This window comes from Kogia breviceps, chromosome 6, assembly GCF_026419965.1.
Source record: "Kogia breviceps isolate mKogBre1 chromosome 6, mKogBre1 haplotype 1, whole genome shotgun sequence".
NCBI classification, from domain to species: Eukaryota; Metazoa; Chordata; class Mammalia; order Artiodactyla; family Physeteridae; genus Kogia; species Kogia breviceps.
Window position 1 is genome coordinate 58497039 of NC_081315.1, and position 25257 is coordinate 58522295.

General features: G+C 43.3%; 1 protein-coding gene across 2 annotated transcripts; it reads left to right on the forward strand.

Moving 5' to 3' along the window:
• The first annotated feature begins 254 nt into the window (after positions 1–254).
• Positions 255–10761, forward strand: CCNG2 (cyclin G2). Of its 2 annotated transcripts, none has more exons than XM_059066943.2 (8): positions 255–598; positions 1563–1700; positions 2369–2506; positions 4151–4401; positions 4599–4677; positions 4782–4880; positions 7634–7839; positions 9302–10761. In XM_059066943.2, exons 2-8 carry the CDS (start codon positions 1563–1565, stop codon positions 9423–9425), a joined length of 1035 nt encoding a protein of 344 aa, XP_058922926.1. In that variant the 5' UTR covers positions 255–598; the 3' UTR covers positions 9426–10761. The 2 variants fall into 2 exon arrangements, with proteins under 2 accessions (XP_058922926.1, XP_058922925.1); XM_059066942.2 differs by lacking the exon at positions 255–598 and adding an exon at positions 609–1474 and having other exon boundaries at positions 9302–10755.
• Positions 10762–25257: the final 14496 nt, after the last annotated feature.

Below are 25257 nucleotides of genomic sequence, written 5' to 3' on the forward strand. Positions count from 1 at the left end.
TAAAAGGTGCAATGGAACCAGAAACTATCTCCTTCCGCCCCTCACGCCTATCACTCCCTTTCCTTCCTCCATAGGATCAATCGAGGAATAAAGCCGTGCCCAAATTCCATCCTCCTACTTGGGAGGGAGGAGTGGCTCAGTAAAGCAAAGGCGAGTTGAGGAGGCCACAAAGCTGGCTGGAGACGTACACTTAGAGGAGGGACTCTTTTTCAAAGTCTGTTGAGGAGGCGGAAGATCCCTCCGCGGGGAATCACGTGCCCCGCCCCCTTGGGGGCGTCGGAAACTCAAAACAAAAACAAGGGGTTTTGTTGGGGCCTCCGCGGTGGTGGCGGCGTCAGCGGCGGTGGAACGCATAGTGGGGCAGGGCTTGAGGGACCGGCGCAGCGCCCCAGCCGGAGGGTGGGCGCGCGGGGAGTGGGATGAAGCCGGGGCTGTGAGGCCGAGGCGGCGGTGGCCGGGGGGAAAGGGTCGGATGCCGGTCGGGGGCACCACTGAGGCGGCGGGTCCCTGACCTCGGAGACAGGTCCGGACGTCCCCGCCGCGCCCAGTCCCATCCGACCGTGACGCCGCGGGCCGGTGGAGGCGCGGCTCCAGCACGGTGAGTGGGCCCACCCGGGATCGTGGAGCTTCTTTGTTCATGGTCGGGACTGCGAGGAGCGATGTCAGAGTGCCCACCCCTCAGCTTGGGAGTGATTCCGGTCCTGCCCTCAGCCCTGGGGCAGTGGGCGCCCAGAGGCGGAGAGATGCTGATGGGATGGATGGATGGAGGGTCGAGGAGGCCGAAGACAGTTCTTTGGTGCCCCCCCCCCCCCCCTCATTTTGTCACGGTGGCTCGCTGGGGTGGTTCTTGGATTGACAGCCCTGGGTCTCCGCAGAATTGCGGAATCAAGGCATCGGTGGACAGAAGGGTATTGTCTGGGCACGGGGCGGGCTGTCGATCGGGTGGGTCGCGCCACCCCAGCGCTCTCTGGGACCTAGGTTCCTGCCCCTCGGGTTTTGTTCAGAGGAGGCGCTGCCGAAGCGAATGGGGAAGGCTTGGGGGCTGGACTCCAGCGAGGGGCTTCTGGAAATGGGCTCTGCGGGAGGGGCGGGGCTTGGGAGTCTCCTCCCTCCGGTTCTTTGTTCAGTCGCGAGACTTTCCCTCCCCCCACGTTGTGCAAAGCCTCTACCTCCCGGACCCGCTGCCCTGGGAGCCCCCGGTGCGTTCCACTGGACAGAAACCCCTCCGCCCGCGACTTCAGGTGGGGCGGACCGTGCGGACACCGCCGCCAGAGGACAGTTTCCTGTTTGTGAAAAGGCTGGGAGACCGGGACTGGCCGGTCTGACCCAGCGCTAGCCGGCGGACGTGACCACGGCCCCTCCCCCTGCCACACCTCCCTGGCGGTGGGGGAGGATTGCTCTGGGGTTCGGCTGGACGTGACTGGTACCCTCACCCGCTTTTCTCCGGGGTGTGCTGGGGCGCCCCTCGCTGGAGGTATTGGCCCCAGCTCTTTTGTGCTTCCCCGCCTCCCCCCTCCCCCTTCCAGGATGCAATCTAACTGTGTGTGGTGTCTTTGCTACAGATGAAGGATTTGGGGACAGAGCACTTGGCCGGTTGTGAAGGGGTCCAGCTCTTCGGATTGTTGAACCTCTACCTAGAACAGGAACAGAGATTCCAACCTCGAGAAAAAGGGCTGAGCTTGATCGAGGCTACCCCGGAGGTAAGTCCCAGGAAAGATAACTTGCTCTAGTCGCTGACAGGGCTTGGGGAGATAACTTTAAATTTTTTTTTTTTTTTTTTTCAGTTGAATCTAGACTAAAGGCTGCAAAGTTTCTTAAGACCACAAGTGGTCGTCCTAGAGTACTAAGATAAATCTTAATACAGGGTCATGCTTTTGTTTCTTAGCAAGAATGAGAGATACTAAATCTAGGGAAGTGTGGCTTCAAATGTGGCACCCCCCAGCCTGCAGCTTCAGGGTGGGAGACTCCCTGGGAATTGCGCAAGTTATTTGTGGAAATACCCTCTGTCTATGCAATACTTCTGTATAGAAGGCTCTTAAGTGATTTTTTTTTTTTTAAAAGAAAACAAGCAAGGAACCTTCTAGATGTCCATTACAAGGGAATTGAATTATATTTGCTCTTATCCTCTGGAAGTGTGGCAACAGTTTGCTTTATATTGAATTGCTGAATGTCTTTTATGATGTATATTTTTAAAAAGCAGTGTTGTATACACATTTTGTATATGAAAAACTGTAGTGCTTTGGTTAACTGATAGTCCCCCATATTCTTGAAGATTCAGGGGAAAAAAATTACCTTATTTGAATCTGTGTATATTGTCCATTCTAGTTCTAAGACAATCATAAAGTTTGGCTCCTGGTTTTTGTTGCAGAATGATAACACTTTGTGTCCAAGATTGAGAAATGCCAAAGTAGAAGATTTAAGGAGTTTAACCAACTTTTTTGGATCTTGCACTGAAACTTTTGTCCTGGCTGTCAATATTTTGGACCGATTCTTGGCTCTTATGAAGGTATTTCATCGTTTTTGTAAATAAAACTTCTTTTTTTTTTATACCCAGTGCCTAGCACGATGCCTAGAATACAAGGATTCAGTAAATATTTGGCAAATGAGTGTAATTATGTCACTATACATAAACATTTTTAATATTCGGGATTGTGATCTTTAGTCCAGCTTAAGAGACTACAAAAGTAAGCGTATTATTGTATCTTAAGTTAGGTTTTCCTGTACCTCTTACATACCTTCACTTTAAGGATGTGAAAAAATGAAGACTACTGTTTTTTTAGGTGTTTCTATATACATAGCTCTCAAAATAAGGTTTTCATATTTTAATCTTCCGTTATGTTTCTGTTGAGCCTAGGTGTTTTTAAACACTTGAAACATGGCAAATGGAAGTATAGCAGTATGTTAAAGGTGACCTATTGCCTTCACTATGAGAAATCTTTTCCAAGCAGGGAGCCACAGTCTTATTAACAGTTACCAGCAAGTCATATGATATCACTTATATGTGGAATCCAAAATATGAAACAAATGAACCTATCAGTGAAACAGAAACAGAATCAGGGACATAGAGAATAGACTTGGTGGTTGCCAGGGGGAGAGGAGTGGGAGAGGGTAGGAGTGGGAGTTTGGGATTAGCAGATGCAAACTGGTATATAGAGAATGGATAAACAACAAGGTTCTACTGTATGGCACAGGGAACTATATTCAATATCCTGTGGTAAACCATAATGGAAAAGAATATGAAAAAGAATGTGTATATATAGGTATAACTGAGTCACTTTGCTGTACAGCAGTAATTAACATTGTAATTCAACTATACTTCAATAAAAAATAAATTAAAAAAAAAACAATTACCAGTAACTGTTATATGTGGTGATACTTCTGCCAGTAGGATTGCTGTCAGCTGCTGGGTCAGTTTTCAGGGCACTGAAAAGGGAAGCCATCTGTCCATGGCAGCTTGTACATATGCTCTACTCTGCACATCTGATGCAATATCTCTCTTGGGGAAATTTGCAGTGAAGTATGGGATGATTCTTAAATAGATAAGAAGATACAAAGATGAATGTAGTATTTTTATATCCAAAGAAATATATTTTCTTGGTATTGGAAGGCTTAATTTATTTTGGGGGAGGTTGTAGTATTATGAATTTCATAAGTTTGAAATATAATGTATAACTATGAGAATTTGCATTAAAAATTTTTACCCGCATTTAAATTAAGTAATTTAAATGTTGAAAATGTCTTTTTTGTTTTTTAAAGGGAGGTTAAGAGAGTTTAAAATGTAAAAACGATTAAGTATAACTGTGTGTAAGGGTAAGTAGGGGGGAGCAGCTTGATTGTGTTCTGTTTTAAGAATAGGGGATCATTACAATGTTCTTTTTTTTTTTTTTGCGGTATGCGGGCCTCTCACTGTTGTGGCCTCTCCCGTTGCGGAGCACAGGCTCCGGACGCACAGGCTCAGCGGCCATGGCTCACGGGCCCAGCCGCTCTGGGATCTTCCCGGACCAGGGCACGAACCCATGTCCCGTGCATTGGCAGGCGGACTCTCAACCACTGTGCCACCAGGGAAGCCCTACAATATTCTTTTAAGTGTCTGTTTCACTAAGTTAAAGTGACAATTGTTGGAAGAAATGTTTTGTTCTTTGTTTTTCAGGTGAAACCTAAACATTTGTCTTGCATTGGAGTCTGTTGTTTTTTGCTGGCTGCTAAAATAGTTGAAGAAGAATGCAATATTCCATCTATTCTTGATGTAATCCGGATTAGCCAATGTAAATGTACTGCTTCTGACATAAAACGGATGGAAAAAATCATTTCTGAAAAATTGCACTATGAATTGGAAGCTACTACTGCCTTAAACTTGTTGCACTTATATCATACTATAGTACTTTGTCATAATTCAGAAAGGTCAGTGGGGTTAAAAATTAAGATTTTCTACTTCAGCATTGCTATAAGTAACAGTAAAGAGTTAGAACGCTAGTGAAATTTATGTTTTTGCCTGCTCCAAACTTTCAGCTTGGACTTTTAATGACAAGTCCTTAGAATTGTTTAAATCTTTAGAAGTTTAATAAATAAATATTTTGTTCTTTTTTTTCATTGTATAGGAAAGAAATACTGAGCCTTGATAAACTGGAAGCTCAGCTGAAAGCTTGCTGCTGCCGACTTATCTTTTCAAAAGCAAAAGTAAGTCAATTTCTTTCTTATACATATCTCACAGTTTGTTTTTTCCCCCACAGTTTCTATTTTGAATTTAAAAAATTCTTTTTCTTTTTTTTTTTTTTTTGTAGCCATCTGTATTAGCTTTGTGCCTTCTCAATTTGGAAGTAGAAACTTTGAAATCCATTGAATTATTGGAAATTCTTCTGCTTGTTAAAAAACATTCCAAGGTAAATATCTTCAGAACTTATTCTTTAAAGCAAGTTTCTTCCTAGTGTTTTATTTTTTTCTGTGGTGACTTAATCATTAAGTAACACTTTATGGGGCTCTTAACTTTTACTCATTTATTCTTGTATCTTAAGTGTTAATGTTCTACAAATGCAGCTTCAACCCAGACAGTATTAAGCTGGAAGGGAACCCGGTCACTTAGGCTAGCTTCTTTCTGCGTTTAGACATCCCTTCTGTAGTCTTCTTGCCAGTTGGTAATACAGCGGTCGGTCTACCTCGCCCCATGCACGTTGTTCTAAAAGGCTTATTAAGGGCTTCCCTGGTGGCGCAGTGGTTAGGAATCCACCTGCCAATGCAGGGGACACGGGTTCGAGCCCTGGTCCAGGAGGATCCCACATGCCGCGGAGCAGCTAAGCCCACGCTCCACACTGCTGAGCCTGCACTCTAGAGCCCAAGAGCTGCAACTGCTGAGCCCGTGCTCCGCAACAAGAGAAGCCACTGCAATGAGAAGCCCGTGCCCTGCAACGAAGAGTAGCCCCCTCTTGCCACGGCTAAAGAAAGCCTGTGTGCAGCAACAAAGACCCAACACAGCCAAAAATTAAAAAATAAATTTATTAAAAAATAAAATAAGGGCTTCCCTGGTGGAGCAGTGGTTGAGAATCCGCCTGCCAATGCAGGGGACACGGGTTCGTGCCCCGGTCTGGGAAGATCCCACATGCCGCGGAGCGGCTGGGCCCGTGAGCCATGGCCGCTAAGCCTGCGTGTCCGGAGCCTGTGCTCCGCAACGGGAGAGGCCACAACAGTGAGAGGCCCGCATACCACAAAAAAAAATAAAAATAAAAATAAAATAAATTAAAATGCATATTAAGAAGTAGAGTTAGTAAATGCAAGAATGGCATCCCATTACATCTGTAGGACTGAGTCATCGTCCCTTTAGTAGCATTACCAAGATAACATCAGCTATGTTTTTCTTGTAAACTCCTTTGTCAGGCCAGTCTGATAAGTTTTTTCAGTCATAAAGAGGTGTAAACCAAACATAAGCACAGTCCTTTTTCTTAAACTGATAGTGTAGTTGGAGAAGTATGGAACTGAACACGAAGCAGGGTGTTCTGTCATTTCCTGTTCTGTGTTGCAGTCCTGTAGGGTCTGTGTCTTTGTACATAGGGAATACTTCGGGATTTGGTTAGCAGAGAAGTAGGGTAGACCGTGAGAGGCACGATGTCTTGGAACCTGATTCTACCAAAAGAATCTTGGACAGTGGAAGTTTGGGCAGCAAAGGCTTATGGCTAGGAAGCTGGTGGGCTAGAAGGGTTTGGGAATCATTTTAGGGTAGGTTTGTAGATAGACTATCTAGGTGATAGTCACAAGCAGGAAGAAGTACACCCAACTCAGTGGTTTTTAGAGGCCAAGCATGGAAATGAGGCAAGGAGTCACGAATGACCAAGATTTGGACCTAATGGTGGAGAGAATATTGGTACCATTGAGGGAAACTGGAGAGAAGTTAACTGTGATCAAAGAAGTACAATTTTAGGTACTTGTATACCTTTCAGATAGGTAGACGTCTCAGATACTTGGCAGTCTGGACTAAAAACTCTAGATAAATTATAGTTGGAGATTGAGATTAGCAATTTCCCATGAGGAAATCATAGTTGAAACCGTAAGAAATTCTGGGTAGTCCTTTGCTTAGGGGTTGATTAAAACTCTGGGTTTTCAGTGTTCGCGGTTTCCCCACGTAGGGGATGTAGGAGGTGATGTCAGGAGAATAAGAGAATGGTAGAAGCCAGGCTGCCAGGGGATTAAGATGTGACTGGATTAGGTGGAAATGGAGGCCAAGATGATATAAAATCATCTATTTTGTGGTCAAGTACATGCAATGTGAAGTTTTTTTTTTTTTTTTTTTTCTTTGTGGCACGCGGGCCTCTCACTGTTGTGGCCTCTCCCGTTGCGGAGCACAGGCTCCGGACGCGCAGGCTCAGCGGCCATGGCTCACGGGCCCAGCCGCTCCGCGGCATGTGGGATCTTCCCGGACCAGGGCACGAACTGGCGTCCCCTGCATCGGCAGGTGGACTCGCAACCACTGCGCCACCAGGGAAGCCCGAAGCATTTTGTTTTAATACATAACTTCCAGCTTTATTTTAATCACGAATTTACTAGTTTGAATCTAAACCTTGTATAATAATGTCATTTGGAAACATCTTTGGTGAAAATTGATTCCATGAAATAAATTGGGGCACTCCCCAGTGGTGGAGGAACTGTGCCCTTCTGGGGGAATTCCTCTTCTCTCACATTGCCAACTTCTCCATTTGCATATATCTGGTGTCTTAAAGTAAATGCGTATTTTAGCAATCCAAGTAATGCTATGTTACAGAAATGTAAATTATGTTAAATTCCTTTGCATTGCGACTGTCAAAGTATATACTTGATAATTGATTTATTAACAGACCTAGTGTTTTTAGGTTTGTGTGCTTTCTTAAGATAGGCAGAGTATTCTCTGTATTGAATCCTATGTAAATGATTTATACCTGTGGTGCTCCTCCCCTAAAGCAGTGTTTACCAAATTTTGACTGCACATTAGAATCACCTGGGGAGCTTTAAAAAAACCTTGATGCCCAGATGACACCTTATATCAATTAAATAAGAGTATCTGAGGCTGGAGCCAGGCATCAGTATTTTTTAAGGATCACAGGGTGATTCCAAGGTGCGACAAGGTTTGGGAACCACTGTCATAACCTCTTTATTTAAATATTTTTTTCAGGTTAATGACTCCGAGTTTGTTTACTGGAGGGAGTTAGTTTCTAAATGCCTAGCTGAATATTCTTCTCCTGAATGTTGTAAACCAGATCTTAAGAAGTTGGTTTGGATTGTTTCAAGGCGCACAGCCCAGAACCTCCACAATAGCTACTATAGTGTTCCTGAGTTGCCCACAATACCAGAGGTGGGGTGTTTTGATGAAAGTGAAAGGTAAGCAGCGTCCTTGACTGAGACTTCCCCAGACTAAATGTTACTGATTTTTGTGTATCAGAGCCCCTACCTCTGATAGCGTCATTTCTTTGGGTAAGAAAATTAACCAGAAGTAGTTTTATTAAAATAGGCAATAGTTTGGAAGTGTACCCCTGCTCCCCACTTTTTTTCTTTATTAAAAAACAACAACAGGGGCTTCCGTGGTGGCGCAGTGGTTAAGAATCCGCCTGCCAATGCAGGGGACACGGGTTTGAGCCCTGGTCCAGGAAGATCCCACATGCCGCGGAGCAACTAAGCCCGTGCACCACAACTACTGAGCCTGCGCTCTAGAGCCCGTGAGCCACAACTACCGAAGCCCGTGCTCCTAGAGCCCGTGCTCCGCAACCAGAGAAGCCACCGCAGTGAGAAGCCCGCGTACCGCAACTAGAGAAAGCCCGTGTACAGCAATGAAGATCCAACATAGCTAAAAATAAATAAATAAAATAAAAATTAAAAAAGCAAAACAACAACAACAACAAAAACCAGCATCCTATACATCATTACCTCCCCGGGACTTATAACTGGAAGTTTGTACCTTTTGACCACCTTCACCTACCACCCCCTCCCCCCAACTCCGGCAACCACCCATCTGTTCTCTGCATCTGTGAGTTGTGTTTTGTGTTTTCAGATTCCACATATAAGTGAGATCATACAGTATTTATTGTTCTCTGACTTATTTCACTCCTCCTGTTAAAAAAAACTAGTTGTTTCCCATCTTCTTTGCTTTTTGAAATACAGTTTAGTTTAAAAAACAGCATTCTGGGTTTTTTAACATTAGTATGAATTTCTAAAATGGTCCTATGGAAAGAGGCTGCAGGTTAAATGACTGGAAAGTAAAGGGAACTACTACCACTGATGCAGCAGAGTTCTGTAGAGATTTTCAGTTTTTTCAAATGCCATCTTATTCAGAGTTTATTTTTGTTAGTAAAGTGAATTATTTAATTTTATTGAATTTCACTGTTTTATGCCGTAGGGAGAAGAGACCATAAGTTCCATTTTCCTAGCTCGTTGGTTTCTTAGTTTGATATTTGAGAAGTTCAGAGATGCAATTATTGATGCAAGAAAGACATCAAAACCATGTGATAGGAGATCTTTGTCATTAGTTTGCATTTATTGGATTTAAAATACTTAGAATTTTATAGTTAGTTGCTGACAGAGTTATTACCTGGTACAAGAATAATAGTTTGGCAAGTGGTAATTTGTTTAAACCTCTTAAGCAAATCTGTATTTTCTAAGGAGATTACAATACACTTCACTTTAGGAAGTCCTTCTAAGTTAAATTTTGTCTCTGAAGAGCTTAAATTTTGAATGTAAAAATCCTGAGACTAGAGCTACTTGTTCAGGAGTTTAATTTTGCCTGTACGACATTTAAATGTGTTTTAAATGATGGTATCCTCTTCTCTCTGTCTCCTTTTCCTTTTAGCGAGGACTCTTGTGAAGATATGAGTTGTGGAGAAGAGAGCCTCAGCAGCTCCCCTCACAGTGATCAGGAGTGCACTTTCTTCTTCAGCTTCAAAGTGGCACAGACACTGTGCTTTCCCTCTTAGAAATCTCATTGTTCTGGGTCCAAAATTAAAGTGTGTGTACAGGTTTCAAAGCAATAAATGGGGGAGTAGGTAGTTTCCTGGTGCAGCCCCCATCTAGGCAGGAATTGCATAGACTCTGGAATACCTACCTTCTATTTATTATTCAGATCAGATCTGGCCTATTTTCATATTTAATCCTAAGCCATCAAATGGGTTAGTGCCTCTTAAACAATTAACAATACTTCAGACATTGGCACTTTATTTTTCTCCTTGATCTTTAGCTATGTGGGGGAGGAGGGAAGGTGCTGATACCTTCAATTTATTACTTTTCAAGAAGATTTTTAAAGATGAATAGTGTAGCTTCAACTTTTTTATAAAGCCTTCAGGTGTCTTTATTGAAACAGATTGGGAGTGTGCAAGTGCTTCCTTAGCAGGGACAATGGATAATCCTTTAATGGTTTATCTTAGATCTCTCTCTCTCTCCCCCACCATTCTCAGAGCAGAGAATATACTCTTAAATGTCAAAAACCTTTTTTTGTTTGTTTTTTTAAATGATCAGTGTTCTATCTGATGCAGACTCTAGAAACTTAGGAATTATAATGTTGACATTTCTGTGAATTTTAGTATGTAATATCTTCATTTCTTTGAGGTTTCTGCCAAAACAGAAATAAGCAACAAACTAGGGTTGTTGGATAGTTGCATTCCTAATGCCTAAGTGTTGTCAGACTATAGTATTATTTTATTGTTTTTAAAACAATCCATAATCTAGTTTTGCATGTACCTGTATGAGAGCAGTGCAGCAAGTTGAACAGAACTAGGTAACTATGGAATTGATAAATGTTGATCTAGTAGCACATTTTGTCTCATTTTCTTCTATTAAAAAAGTCTGCATGATTACATTGTATTTCCTTTGTAATTCACGTTTCAAAAATAATGGTATTGTACATGGGTGCCAAGACTGAATATGAAGTGAAAAAAAAAACCCCAAACCTAAGTGTTTGTAGCATTATAGTTTTAAGCATATCTGTGTGGTGGTACAGCCATAAGAATAGGGATTTATAAACTCTGTACACATGAGATTTTGTACAGAGAATTTTTTTAAACTTTATAAACTGTATATGAAAATGTAAATCTTTAAAAATGTACATAAAAATCCTGTATTTTTTTACTGTATGTGTGATAGTCTAGTCATTGCATGTAAATATAATTTATTGTGTATTCTGTATTATAAATCATATAATGATGACTTACTTTTTAATTGGTAAGTCAGCATCCATTGGATGTTTTTTGAAGTGAATCTTTTTGAAGTAATAATAGATTACAACTCAAAATAAAAATATTAATGAATTGTACTCCTTGTTTGCAGTCACATTTTAATTTTTAACTTTTTGGTGAAAAAGAAAAGGTGCTTGCTGTATTTCAGAGGGGAGGCTTGAAGTGAGGCTGGAGTGCCTCCAGGATAAGCCCTGTCTCTGGTTACCAGAAGTCCTCCAGGTAGTATTTCCTCACTGCAGTTTGGCCCTGAGCCTTGGAGATACTGAAAGTGAATCTGTCACTGGAGAGTTGACCTCTCTCTGGGGTGTACTCATATTAAAAGAGTGACATATTAACCTGAATGCCTATTAGTTTATAGCAAAAGCCAAAAGGTATCAAGTAGACCAGAATACTCATGTTGGCAGGTTAGTACAGTTTCTCTGCAGACAGCTAAATTCTCTTCAGAAGGTCGCTTGGTGAATAAGCACTAGGGGAGTTAGCTTTGACTGGACCTTGCCAGCCTCTAGCTCTTTGGATCTTTTTTCCCAAGCTTTAGGCTTGATCTGCAAGTGGTGGCCTCCACCACCCTTTTTTTTTTTTTTTTTTGCATGGGTTTCCCTATCTAGTTTGGTTTTGTAGACCTTTGTTTGCTCTAGTTGGTTAGAAAATGAGATATACAGAATATGGTTTTCATGTAATACCCCTTCTCCCCTGACAATAGGGACGTTTTCCTACCCTCCAAATGGAGAATCTCTGCTTGAAGGACCCTCCCTCTCTTATTAAGCAATTTTGGCAGATAGTAGACAATATATTCTGCTTTCAGATTTTGATTTGTTGAGCTATAAAAATTATTTGTGGCTTTGCAAGTCTTGAACCCCCTTCAGTTCTTCTAGGGTTTTATTTTCTTACTACATGGTCTTTCTGTGTGAATCTGTCCACATGTGACTTCATCTATTCTCCTTTCTGGTTTTCATTATATTTAGACCCTTTTCCCGAACTCCCAACCTATTTGTTCAAAACTGGTCATCCGGGCTTCCCTGGTGGCGCCATGGTTGAGAGTCCGCTTGCCGATTCAGGGGACGCGGGTTCGTGCCCCGGTCCGGGAAGATCCCACGTGCCGCGGAGCGGCCGGGCCCGTGAGCCGTGGCCGCTGAGCCTGCGCGTCCGGAGCCTGTGCTCCGCAACGGGAGACGCCGCAGCAGGGAGAGGCCCGTGTACCGCAAAAAAAACAAACAAAAAAACTGGTCATCCCACTTGGAAGTTTCTGATTACGCCCAAACCTGCTCTTCCTGTGTGTCTGTTTTTTTTTTTTTTTTTTGCGGTACGCGGGCCTCTCACTGTTGTGGCCTTTCCCGTTGCGGAGCACAGGCTCCGGACGCGCAGGCCCAGTGGCCACGGCTCACGGGCCCAGCCGCTCCGCGGCACGTGGGATCTTCCCGGACCAGGGCACGAACCCGCGTCCCCTGCATCGGCAGGCGGACTCTCAACCACGGCGCCACCAGCGAAGCCCTGTGTGTCTGTTTTGAGAGTAGGTATTCCATCTACTCAAGCTGGAAACTTAGGTGATATCCTCGTTTCTTCTTGCCTGCTACCTCTGGCCTGGAGGTCACCATTTATCATTTATACTGTGTATCTACTCTGTCTCCACTTTTCTGCCACTGGCTTGGCTCAGACCTGTTCTCTATTAGCAGGGTTGCTATTGTACAATATCCTAATCATCTCTCAGTCTCCAGGCTTACTTCTGATCCCCTTGCTGCCTGGATATCCTTTTGAAGTATGCAAATTTGATTGTCTCTCCTGAAAAATTATTCAGTAGGTACCTCTCAATCAGGATAAAGTCTATATTGTGACATATAAGTCTCTTCCTAATCAGAACATGGCACCTTTCTCTGGTCTGTCTTTTCCTTGCCATTTCCTAGAGCTATAAAGCAGGTAGAGATGAATGACATAATGGGGAGACCAATCAGGAGTCCTGCAAAAATCCAAGAAGTGATGAAGGACTGAACTAAGACAATGGCAGTGGAGATGAGGAAGACAGGTAGGACTAGAGAGGCACTGTCCTTTGTCTTTAGGCGTTAGAAGTAGACTCAGACAAGTCCAGGAGCCTGGTTATGCTCTTCTTGGGCCATTCAACCACCAGTTGGCTTTCCCATAATTGTGATGAATAAAATTGAGGATCAAGCCTCCTGCCCCATTCACAGCAGAGGTGAGGAGAAGGCTGCCGTTTCGGTCTCATACTTGCTCCTTGATTTGGCAAGAGATTTGGCTTTTCAGGTTTCAATTCTGTCATTTCCGAGGATGTGGTGTGCACACTTTGCTGCTTCTGCCAAAGTGCATGCTGAAATACAACTCTCCCTGACCCCTTGGTCCCCACCCGTTTGACTCTCAGGAAGCAGGATTGGACAAATAATGTGTTTCATTCACCTGTTATGCTTGGAGTTAATACTCAGGTTAAGTGTACAGGCATTGGTTCCAGAATACAATTTTAACCATTTTCTTGGTCTAGGATCTGCCTTTTTCCTTCACTTTCTTTCACTGCACACTGGGTTCTAACGTGATGTTCCACACTGTCTCCCACCTTCCGTGGCATGCATGCCAAGTGCCAACTTATTCAAGCAACCGACTTATCAGATTCTTACATGGCCAAACACCATGTACTTTGCATTTGTCACTTGACCTGAGTTTTTCTAACTATTTGTACCAGAAATGGTCAACAACTTTGCTTTGTGGTTAGCAAATTGGATTGTGTGGTAGATAGTTTCCCAATAGCCAATGAGTCCTCTCATCCCTGTGCACACATGCTCCTCTTCCTATCAAGAGGTGGATTCCATTCCCCTTGAATTTCAGCTGGCCTTGTGCCTAGCTTTGCCTACTAATGTGCAGTGGAAGAAGTTCAGTGCATGTCTAAGCCTAGGCTTCAAGAACTTCCCTTTTATCCCTCTTGGAAGCCAGCCACCATGGTGCAAAGAAGCAGGTTGGGTTACTGATAGTAGAGAGCCCATGCAGAGAGAGGCTCTTGGAGATGGGAGGCCATCTTGGATGTTCCAGCCTCAGCTAAACTCCCAGCTGAACACAGCTTGCATGAGCATCTTCAGCTAAGCCACACGGAGTGGGGGAACCACCCAACTGATCCTAATTAACCCACAGACGTTTGAAAAATAATAAATCATTATTTTAGGCCACTAGGTTTTGGGGTGGCTTGTTACACAGCAGTAGATAGATAGCTGCGACAGATTGCTTGTTATTTATAGTCAAATGGTGGTTATTTCTGAGTGGTGAGGTGACAAATGACTTTTCTTTCTAATTATGTTTATGTGCAATATCCATTTTTTTTCCTTCAAATGGATTTGAGTTATTAGTGTATTGACAGAATAAGGAATGGACTCTAAAAAACACATACTGATTATGTCCTTTCCTTGATTAAAATCCTTATTGGTTTCACGTCACTCCTGAGCATCAAGTTCAGACTCTTTAGCACCGTTTCCAAGACCCTATTTGATTTGGTCCCTTCTCAACTTCATCTCCCACGGCATCCACATCCACATGCTTTCCAGCCTGGTTGCAGTTCAGTTCCTCCGACTTGCCATGGTTTTGCTCCCTCCTGTGACTCCATGCACACTCCTTCATCTGCCTGGAACACCTTTCCTGTCATCCTTGTCTGGAAAACGCCTACTTACCGCCTTAGGAGTCGCTTCATTCTCTCATTCACCACCAGCTATTTGAATGCCTCTTATGTGTCAGGTACCACACTGATGGCTTGATATACAAAGCCAAACACAACGCACAATGTCCCTACCCTCATGAAACTTACATTCTAGCCCAGAACCAAATAATTTACAGCAAATAATATGATTTTTAAAGGTTGTGATGATGTGTTTTCTTCCAAGCAATCTTTCCGGAACTTACCTACTTACTTATTTACTTCCCTCTCCTTGTCAGTGCTACCTGTTTCCATAAAACTCTATATTTTTCTTATCCTACCAGTTAATACCTTGCTTGTCCGCTTACCTTACTTGTCTGACCTGGGAAGGCAGGGAATGTTTGTCTTTCTTGCTATTGTTGAATCTCCAGCACCCAGCATAGTATCCGGGCCAAAATCCTCCTACTCTGGCTGTTACTGGTAAAAAAAAAATAACCTCACTGTTCACTTAATATGTTCCAGGCACCTTACATGAATTCTTTAGTCCTTCCCATGATGCTACTAGACAAGTACTGCTTTAGTCCCATTTTTCATATGAAGAAACTGAGGATTAGAGAAGTACTTTGACACAGATCTGGTAAGTGGCAGGGCTATAACTCAAATCAATTCTGCCTGCCAAACCCCGTGCTCCTAACCACAGTGCTAAACTACTACCCCAACCTTGATGGTACTCATTAAACAGTTGTTGAATTATGAAATAATAAAAAATAAAAGTTCTTGTAAAGAAAATCCTATGCGTAATCCCAGTAAAGTAAACCACAGTATTCTCCTGTTGTTCAGTTTTTAAGTGCTCTCCCCCATGTAAAGGAAAAGTGGCTAAGATTTACAGTTAAAATGTCTTTAATCACCCAGGAGCCACTTAGGGTAATGTAAAATTCAAGGCAGTATAGTGGCAGAGAAAATGAGGCCTCATCAAAAGCTGGAAACTTCTTTGCACTCAGGTTTGTGGGCCCTTCCTAACCTTTGTACATCAAGTTCCTTTTACACTTAGGTTATACTTTATACTTTTTTATTAACTTGGGTTCCAAGGCCCACAGTCATTTGGTGTTAATGGGGCTGGGGCTTTGTCACAATAGAGGACTGTCTTGTTAAAGGTTTTGCTTTTCCTGTTTTACCTTTATCCAACATAACAGTCATCCCCCACTTACTCATTTACTGTTCTGGGATTTTTTTTTTCCAATAATTATTTCATGTGTCTGTGGTTTATCCTCTTGCCTAAACGCTAAGCTTCTCGTGAACCTTTATATCCTTCAAGGTGCCTAGTGTAACGCTGGACAAGAACACGTGTTAACACTTTCTACGTGTATCACACCCAACAGTGTCTTTTCCATTCCCGATTGCAGCGATTCATAGTTCGTAAAGGTGAACCTTCATGCATGCAAGGATGAAGTCACCCTCTCCAAAGTTAGGATTTCAAGTCATTATTAGGGCATGCGGGGGGCCGTGGCCCACTGCTACAATTACATGCAGCACAATCAAGAGTAAGCTGTAGTGAACAGGAACACAGGCTCCCACTGGACTATCAGAGTCTGATCCTGGTTTCACCACTTACTGTCTGACCTGGCTGGCCGTTAACTAAAGTGTTTGTGCCTCAGTTTCTTCATCTGTATAAAGGGGTCGATAATGGATGGACCTGTGACAGACACAGAAATGTGCTGCCGCGATGCCCCAGCTGCTGGGAGTGCTTTTGGCACACAGCCTTCCGCTGATGGACCCTTTGGGACTATGACCCGGAGAGAGGCCTCACCCAAGGTCATGCCCTGCCCAGGAGGGCCAGCATCTAATGACTGATTGAAGGGGGAAGACGCATAAAGTCTTGGTCACTTTGGTTCAGCACAGGACAACTCAGATGGATCACTTTTGTCTCAGAGCTCTCCATGGGGTTGGCTGAGGCTGCTGTTGGGTCTGTGTTGTGGCTCAATTTCCTCCACCCAGCCTTCCTTTTTCCTTCCCCTCCCTGCCATGGGTGCGGATCACAGTGGTGTTTCCTACTGAACATCCTGCACCCTAAGCTCTGTCTCAGTGTCTGCTTTCCGGACACCACCATTTGCAAAACTGTCTCGTGGGGTTACTGTGTGGATTGAATGACATGACGATACATGATACAAAATTTGAACAATACCTGATATGCACTTATGTAAATATTGGCTATAATAATTATGACCCCACTTTTGTCCCTACTCTCCCACTTCTCTTAGACTCAATTATTTATTCAACTATCATTGAGTTAATATGATGTACTAAGTTTTGTTCTAGGCAGTGAGGTTGCCAAATAGAATCAAACACAGGTTGTACCATTGAGAAGCTCATCCTCTAAAGGGAGAGGCAGACATATCAGTTACCACGCAATGTGAGAACCATAGTAATTGAAATATGTACAACGCATGGTGCTAGCATCCTGGTGTTGCCTCTGCATGAGTTCTCTAATCTTCTGGATGGAACTAAAAGACCATTTGGTGTGATTTCAGCCATTCCAGGGAGGCCTTGATGGTCCATCTTTTTTCCAGTGCCCCTCACATCCCTGTTTCCCTCTAGCTCATTCTATCATTCCCACTTTTGGAAAGTCTTTCCTTTAGCTGAAGATTTTGAATCTGGTTAAAATGCAAATATCTCCAATAGGGTTTTCACCTTCATGGCATTCAGAAACTATGGTTTGAGCACCTATTTGCTGTGAGTGTAGTTTTGGACAAGCCACTTGTGATTATTTGGGGACCCCAGGAAGTAGATACTGAGATGAATTCCGAAGTGTGTGCAATAGTTGTGTTGGGGGATGTGAATGAGAAATGGGGAGGAAGGATGAGGGGTTGGGCAGGGAGAGTCTGGGATTGTGATCAAATCTGACAAGACTCAGCCAACCTGGGCCTTAGGAACACAAGTTGCCCATTAGAAGAGCCCCATGTTGGGTAGCAATGGCCAGGTCTAGCAACCTGAGTGCTCAGTGGCTGACTGAGGATTATTCAAGAAGAGTATAGCTTCAGCTCAAATGCCGAGGGGCTTCCTGAAGGGGCTGCAGCTGGAGGCTGTCCTTGCAGGGAAATGGCAGCTTCTTTCTGGAAGGGAGATCCATGGGGTGCATCTCCAAGGGGCCATAACTTCTTTGAGAACTACTTTTTTAATCCAAAAAGAGGAGACACTAGAACTGCAAAAACTCTTGGCAAGAACACTCCTATCAAACCCCTGCACTAAGAGACTTGGCCGAACTTTAACTGGCTTCTTGCAGCCCAAGGCCAGGTTCCTAGGACGACCCGGCTGCCTTCTGAGTTCCTCTCTGGAACAGCTCAGGGCTGTCTAAAGAATCTACAGTTTATTCTAGCCAACACCTGACCTCCCTTTCCTAAGGCATTTACTCTAAAGTTTTGACAATTGTGAATCCTTTTTCTGCCCCTTTGAGACATGTATCTCCTACACCTCAGGAGGGTCTTTCTAAAGGATCTGAAAGCCATTCCTTTGACATGTAATCATCAGGAAGGATTGGGTCTCTGTCTTCCAGTGTCTGTGGGAGGGTAGAATCCTAACTTTGATAGTTGCCAGATAGCAGACACAGCTGCCCTAATCACATTTATACTCACCAACACTTCATGATTTTTCATTGAGCCTCCACTCGCTTCCCCTCCCTTCATCCTCTTTCTCCCTTTAAAATCTCCTGTCGCCTCTGTCCCAGATGGATGGCACCTTCTCCTCCTGGAGTCTGTCTTCACCGCTTTCACTAACGTCCAGCTTTGCTTATCGTCGACAATGCTGAGATCTGCCTTTCCTACCTCCCAGGGTTTTGAGAACTGAACAGGTTAATGGAGAAAAAAAAGTATTCTGTAAACTGCGAAGCTCTTTACAAATGTGAGTTGTTGTCGGTATGAAGGCATTGCATATATTTTCCTGAGAGGTTTTGAAAAATACATCAAAATATTTTTTCTGTTCTTACATCTCCTCTCTAAAAATGTAAACAATATAGAGGAAATGGATAATGCCTACAATGCTACCCCTCAGAGATTCTGCTGCCAACAAAATGATATTTATCATTTCATTCTTCTGATGCAAGTATAAACACATAAACTTTTTTTTTGCATAGGTGGCATCCTACTCTATATGCTCTTCTACAACACACTTTTCTCATTTAACAATATATTGAGGCACATGTCAGCATCAATTAATATGGATCTACTTTCTTCTCTTTAATGGCTGCAGAGTGTTTCATTTTATGTCAATGGGATAATTTGCTTAAGATCCCTTTCTAATGGATATTTACATTGTTTCCAATTGTTCAGTATTTTTTTTTTTTTTTTTTTTTTTTTTTTTTTTTTTTTTTACAGTACGCGGGCCTCTCACTGTTGTGGCCTCTCCCGTTGCGGAGCACAGGCTCCGGATGCGCAGGCTCAGTGGCCACGGCTCACGGGCCCAGCCGCTCCGCTGCATGTGGGATCTTCCTGGACCGGGACACGAATCCGTGTCCCCTGCATCGGCAGGAGGACTCTCAACCACTGCACCACCAGGGAAGCCCTGTTCAGTATTTTTAATCAGAGCAGCAATAAATATTCTTGAACATACATTTCTGCTTACCCATGCAGTAATTTCTTTAGGATACCTTTCTAGAAGTGAAATTCCTGGGTCTAGTCTAAAGGAATACATATTTGAAATTTATATATTGTTAACCTGCTCCCCTGAAAACTTATATGGGTTTACACTCCCATCAATAATGCGCATCAGTGACAGTTTTTTTACTTCTGCGCCAGAGGATTTTGATGGGGGATGGGGGTGGGAACAGCTTAGAAATAGTGAATGGGATCATTAGACTCCTAAAGGACACAGAAAAAGTTGTCACTAAAAGGGATGGGGGGGCATAGACACCAAAATCTGGGCTCAGAAAGTAACCTGCTTCCTGCTTTCTGTTGGGTCCCCCGTCCCAGTTTGTCCACCATTGGGCATCATGCATGCTAAGCCACCAGAACACTGAATGTCTTTTCATAGGATGTGCAGGCAGGCAACTGTAGCTGCCCCTGCTGGGCCCAGGCAGGCAAAAGCCTCCCTGTGCAGTGCAGGAGAAAGCCCTGCCTGCAGCTATAGCTGCCTGGCCCCAGCCCTTGTCCCATCTTGTACATGAAAGAGGAGCAAAGTTGACATGTCCCACGAAGGGAAGGCGATCAAAGGCTAGATAAGCTGCCAAGTCTCAGAAGTGGTGCTGTGCCTGAACTTGGGGCCTGGCTCCAGGAGCAGACCTTTATCTTGGTTGCTCCAGGGAAGCCTTTCATGTTATTTTTGGGTGGAGCATCTGGGCATGGAAGGAGGTGAAGGATGACAGGGAGTCCCATTTTACCTGCCTCCATGGCTGTGTTGTACCAGTTGCCAGGGTTCTTCCTTTTCACCTCTTTTTTTTCTTCTTATTAATTTTTCTTAAACTGAAAAGATTTGGGCACATAACTTTTATGGGAAAAAAAAAACCCTTAAAATATAACTCTAAAGGTCATCTATTATGTGTCCATTCTCATGCCACAAATGTCTTCATGATATACATTACCTGCCAGCTGTTGCCACAGGGGTCTGTGTTTTCCACATAGCTTCTGAGAGCTAGTCCTTTTTCCCTTTGCGTCTTATACTAAGCAGCTTTAGGGCACACTGGTGCAGCTGCTTAACAGCTGTCGCCTGGACTTAGGGCTGGACCCCTGTTTGAGGCTAAGTGACATAATTCTTTTATGCAGTTTCTCGGACTCTGAGCTCCAGGAACAGACAGCGCTGCTCAAGCAAGAAGTAAAATGGTCCTGTGAGAAGCACTTCTCCTCTGTCTGGGGAGCAGAGAGGACTAGGCGTTTGCTTACCCAGCGCTGGCCCCAGCAGGTTCTCAGGACTGTTTTCCCTTCCTTTCTCGATGCTATTAGAAGAACATGAAAAAAGACACAGAGAGGGAAGCAGACCTAATTATCCATTTCCTCAGATCATTAGCACCCATTACTCCTTCCTGGTCTGTTTAAATCAACAAGATTGCCCATTCTTGAAGAGCAACTGACCAACCACAGTCAAATCCATGTAATTAGGCTCAATAGATATTTGTTATTTTATCAACTCACAAAAGCTAAAGAGGGTCCTGGAATGCTAAAGAGGGAAGCTGGCTGGACCGTAGGGCAGAGCTCATGGTGACCACACGTTCATGGGGTCACCAGAGTTCAAGATCAGGACCTCAGCTCTGCAGGCCAAGAGCTAGAGTCTAACACCTGGAGTAGAATAGCCTTTAGTGAAAGCAAGTGAGAGTATCAACTAATTAATTTGTATTCTAGGATTTCCCTTGGATCCAGGATGTTAATGCCTGCCGTCAAAACATGCCCTTCCTGCTAGCAGAATACATAGGAAACTAACTAATCGGAAAGTCCATGCTTGGAGAGCATGATGTGAAAACAAACACTGGGTTTGGTTCTGGCATCATCCCATCCAGGGCTGATGAAATATGGCGCATCAGCCTGCCCCCAAGCAGCCCTCTCCAGTTAACCTGATGGGCGTAGCTGTTTTTGTCGTGTGTTTGTTTTTCACTCTCTTCAGTCATTTACTTCCACTGCTACTACAGAGAGCTAATAGCATATATGACATTTTGATCTGGTTATATTATGGAAGACTTCATTCCCCTGTAGAGACTTTATGTCTTTTCTTGAAGTCTTGAGGGCCCCTATGCAATCATTTCAAAACCTATACTGCCATCCCAGAAGGGCTTTAGTACTAAAGCACTTGAGAATTTGGTAGTATTATTTTTCCAGTCTGCTTTATAGTATATTCACAGAATTGGAATTTGAAAGATAGTTCAGAATTTCCATATACATCCAGCTTTTTTTTTTTTTAAGTACTAAATGTGGAAGATACAAAGATAGATACGCATATTGGCTTTCTTCCTTTACTGATAGCAAAGGCAGAAAAAACAAAGCGTTCAGGAAGAGGGAAAAACACAGGACTAACAAGAATGTAAAAAATCTTGTGGAGAGAGAAGCAAGAGGGAAGGAAAGGAAGCTGCAGATGACAACAGATGAAAGAACGAGGATTAAAATATGGAAGGAGAGGAATTTACTGGGGAAGCCAGCAAGCCCAGGCAGATTCAGTGTGGGCCAACTGTTAGAAAGAGCCTGGACTGGGAGTAAGGAATTGTGAGTTTTAGCCCCAGATTGTTGATAGCTGTCTGACCTAAGCTAGTTACCCTGCTGCTAAGGAACTGACTTTCCTCCTTATAAAATTAGGGGATGGGACTCGGTGACTTCCTGAGGTCCAAAGTAGCTTTGTCATCCTCATTCTAAAATTGTGAGGAAAACGCCAAAGCAACCCAAGACTCTTGTCTTCTGGGAAAGTTTCTTGAATCCTAGATGAGAGGACTATCATTACTACTGGTTGACATCTTTTTGAAAGATTACCTCCAGTCTGTGATCTGGTCAAGTCTGTTTTAAGCTCTGGATTACACTCAGTCCAGTTTACCTTTTTTTTTTTTTTTTTTTTTTCCCGTTTATCTTGATGTCTATTAATTTTCACTTAGAAGGATAGAACTGATAAATGATTGTACAGACAACTCTGGTGGGAAGTGGAATGATAAGCATTCACAAATGGGGCAAGCACATTCAGCACAGATACCATCCGAAACCAAGGCCAGGAGAAAGACCTTAACAGACATCCTTGGGAATGTGCTGCAGGTGGGCCTGATCCAGAAGTAGGTACCATTTGGGCAGCTCCATAATTTTCAAGCCCTGGTGAGAAAGAACCATCTCAGGCAGGCAGCTCTGAGCACAGCAGATGTGAGAGTGGTGCCAGACATTTGGGAGCAACATAGACCTGCAGAAAATAAACCACATCCATATTTACTATCCAGTGTGTGTGGAGAGGACAGGCCAGTCTGCAGATCTCTGAAGCTGTGTCTCATGGAGGCTGGAAAGCTTATAATATTTATGTTGTAGAAAAGCTCTGATGCGAGATTCACTCTTCCCTTGGCTGAAACTTCACATCTTCTGATTTTTTTTCTAGCTTTGTTGAACTTAGGAACAGCTTCCATGACCTGCTTGGGAGAGTTCCTGTGTCTTCTTCATTGTTGTATGGCCAGCACCTACAATAGTGCCCGTCACTTAGTAGCTGCTTAAGAAATGAAAGTTGAGGGAATTCCCTGGTGGTCCAGTGGTTAGAACTCGGCGTGCTCACTGCTGGGACCCCGGGTTTGATTCCTGGTTTGGGAGTTAAGATCCCATGTATGGGACGACCAAAAAAAAAAAAAAAAAAAAATTGAATGAACAAAAAAACAGATGAAGCCACTTCCTCAGAGGAAATTATGCTCTAGAACCGATGCTATTTTAAAGGCCTACAGCAGGGCTACATATGAAATAAAAGAGAGTGGCAGTGACGCTCCTTCAGAACTCTGAGAATTGAAATTGTGGAGTCCACGCATAATGGAAGAGAGCAGATATTGGGAGAATTCTCCTTAAAGCAGCACAAAATAAGCAAACAAATGATCAAAAAAGAAAACAGAATGTCTTCAGGGCCCCAAGGTAGAGAAAACAGGGCTTGGCTACAGCATTCCATGTTGGAATCAACATGGCTAAGAAAGCATAAGCCAACAGAACAGGGATGATTTGAGAAACAGAAAAACAGCAGACAGAGAATCAGAGACCAACTTTGCCATTATTCACCAGTGTAGGCTGGGGGCATGGATGTCCTTTCTGAAATAAGAGAGCACCCACGTGAGGAATATCTTCACAGTGAAAATGTATTAGTCAGAGTAGACGTGTTCTGATCCTGTATTCTCTTAGCACAAATATTTGATTTCCATGGAGATTTCCTTTTAGGGAACAAATATGCTGACGTTGCCCTCTGCTGTCAGTTCAGCTCCTCTAGGAAGCAGGTGCTGAGGTGGAGTTAGGAGTATAAGAGGTTTATTGGGCAGTAATGGCCATGAAAGGTGGGGTGGGGTGTGGGAGGAGCAGGATTGGACAGGAAGAGCTTCAGACTGTGGCTGTGCATCTGAACAAGTCTCTACCAACTCAACAGGGAGTTCTGGAACAAAGATCAGAGAACTCCTGTATTGGGCAGGCCTGGCCAGACCCTAGTAATCCCAGCTTGTACAGTATTGGCTGGGGGCTACCCAGGAAGAACATGGCCTCAGCTCAAACATGTAACAGATCCAGAAGGCACTGCAGCTAGAAGCTGCCAGTCAACTGCCCTCCTTGAAGCTGGAGAGCAAACTTTCTTGAAGGGAGATCGGTATGGCACACAACCACAGCTGCCACACTCTCCAAAGCCATTTCCAAATCTCTTATTCCATGCCAACTCCCACTACAGAACAGTGGCTAGAACATGGATGGACCTGGAGATTATCATACTAAGTGAAGTAAGTCAGACAAAGACAAATATCATATGATACCGCTTATATGCGGAATCTAAGAAAAATGATGTCAATGAACTTATTTACAAAACAAACAGATTCACAGACTTAGAGAACGAATTTAGGGTTACCAAGGGGGAAGGGTAGGGGGCAGGGATAGGTTGGGAGTTTGGGATTGACATGTACACACTGCTATATTTAAAATAGATAACCAACAAGGACCTACTGTATAGCACAGGGAACTCTGCTCAATACTCTGAAATAACCTAAATAGGAAACAAATTTGAAAAAGAATAGATACATGTATAGGTATAACTGAATCACTTTGCTGTACCCTTGAAACTAGCACGACATTGTCAATCAACTATACTCCAATATATATTGATAATAAAAAATTTTTATAAACCAACAAAAAAAAACAGTGACTAGAGGGTTAGATGTTTGCTTTCCCAGCCATTTGCCAATCGGGATGACCGTGCAACCGTGTTCTGGCCAGTGGGGCTTCTGGGAAGCTAACTGGGCAAAAAGACCAAGTCTTATGAAAAGCATGCCCCCTTCTCCCCTAACCAGCTATTTGCCTTCTGATTTTTGCATGCAGTATTGATATCTGGGGTGGCAGCAATCTTGCAACCACGAGGCCATAAACAAATGTGCCAAAGTGTATAGTTCTTTGATGATATTGATGAGACTGCTCTTTCTTCTTGTTGAATAAACAATTAATAATGTACTTATGGTTTAATCCATTTTTTTTTTCCTGTTACTTGCAGCTGATACACTCATTGCCTGGTACCCATAAGTTACAGAATGTATATATAAGTTCCCATTTAAATTAGTAAGTTGGCATTCTGCTTCACCTATCAGTTTCTTATTCTCTTGCTTAGAGTGAGCCAGACCTTATGCAATCAATATTCACTGAGTGCACTGAGAAAATGGTTTTGAGGCCTGAAGAGCTAAAGTCTACTCATGGGAAAGGGTGACAGTGCGTATTCATTCACTCAGTGTCCTTCCTGAGATTGTGTTTTCCAGTCTTAGCAAGTGGTTTTGCATTTATTCAAGTCCCAGGGTAAACTAGCATTCTGTGTCCCAGTCAGCTACAAGTTTTAAAACATTAAAAGCCTGAAACCTGTAACCTATTTGATTGGCTCTTCTGCAGTGAAGACATAAAAAAGAGCCTGTACTTTTAAGGTGAATCTTCAGGTCTGATTAATTATAGTGTGTGGGACAATAATGGAATACTATGGAATACACACTATGGAATACAGCATGGACGCTGTATAGGAAGATGAGTAGTGGATGTAATTTTTTTTTTTATGGAAGACAAACATTGTGTCAGCCTTCTTTTATCAAGGTATCAACACCCATAAGCAAATTCATTATCAATGTGTCAACACCCATGAGCAAATTCATTAACTGTCACTTTGGAAGACAGAGACATGGGAAAAGGATACAGAGTAGTTAAGTTTTAAACATGGTTGAAGGAAGTATGACGTGGGAATAGAGTGTGGAGACCACCATGTTGCTGGGCTGTGGCAGGAGTCATTCAGGGCATCCGTGCCTTTGCATGAGGACCCTAG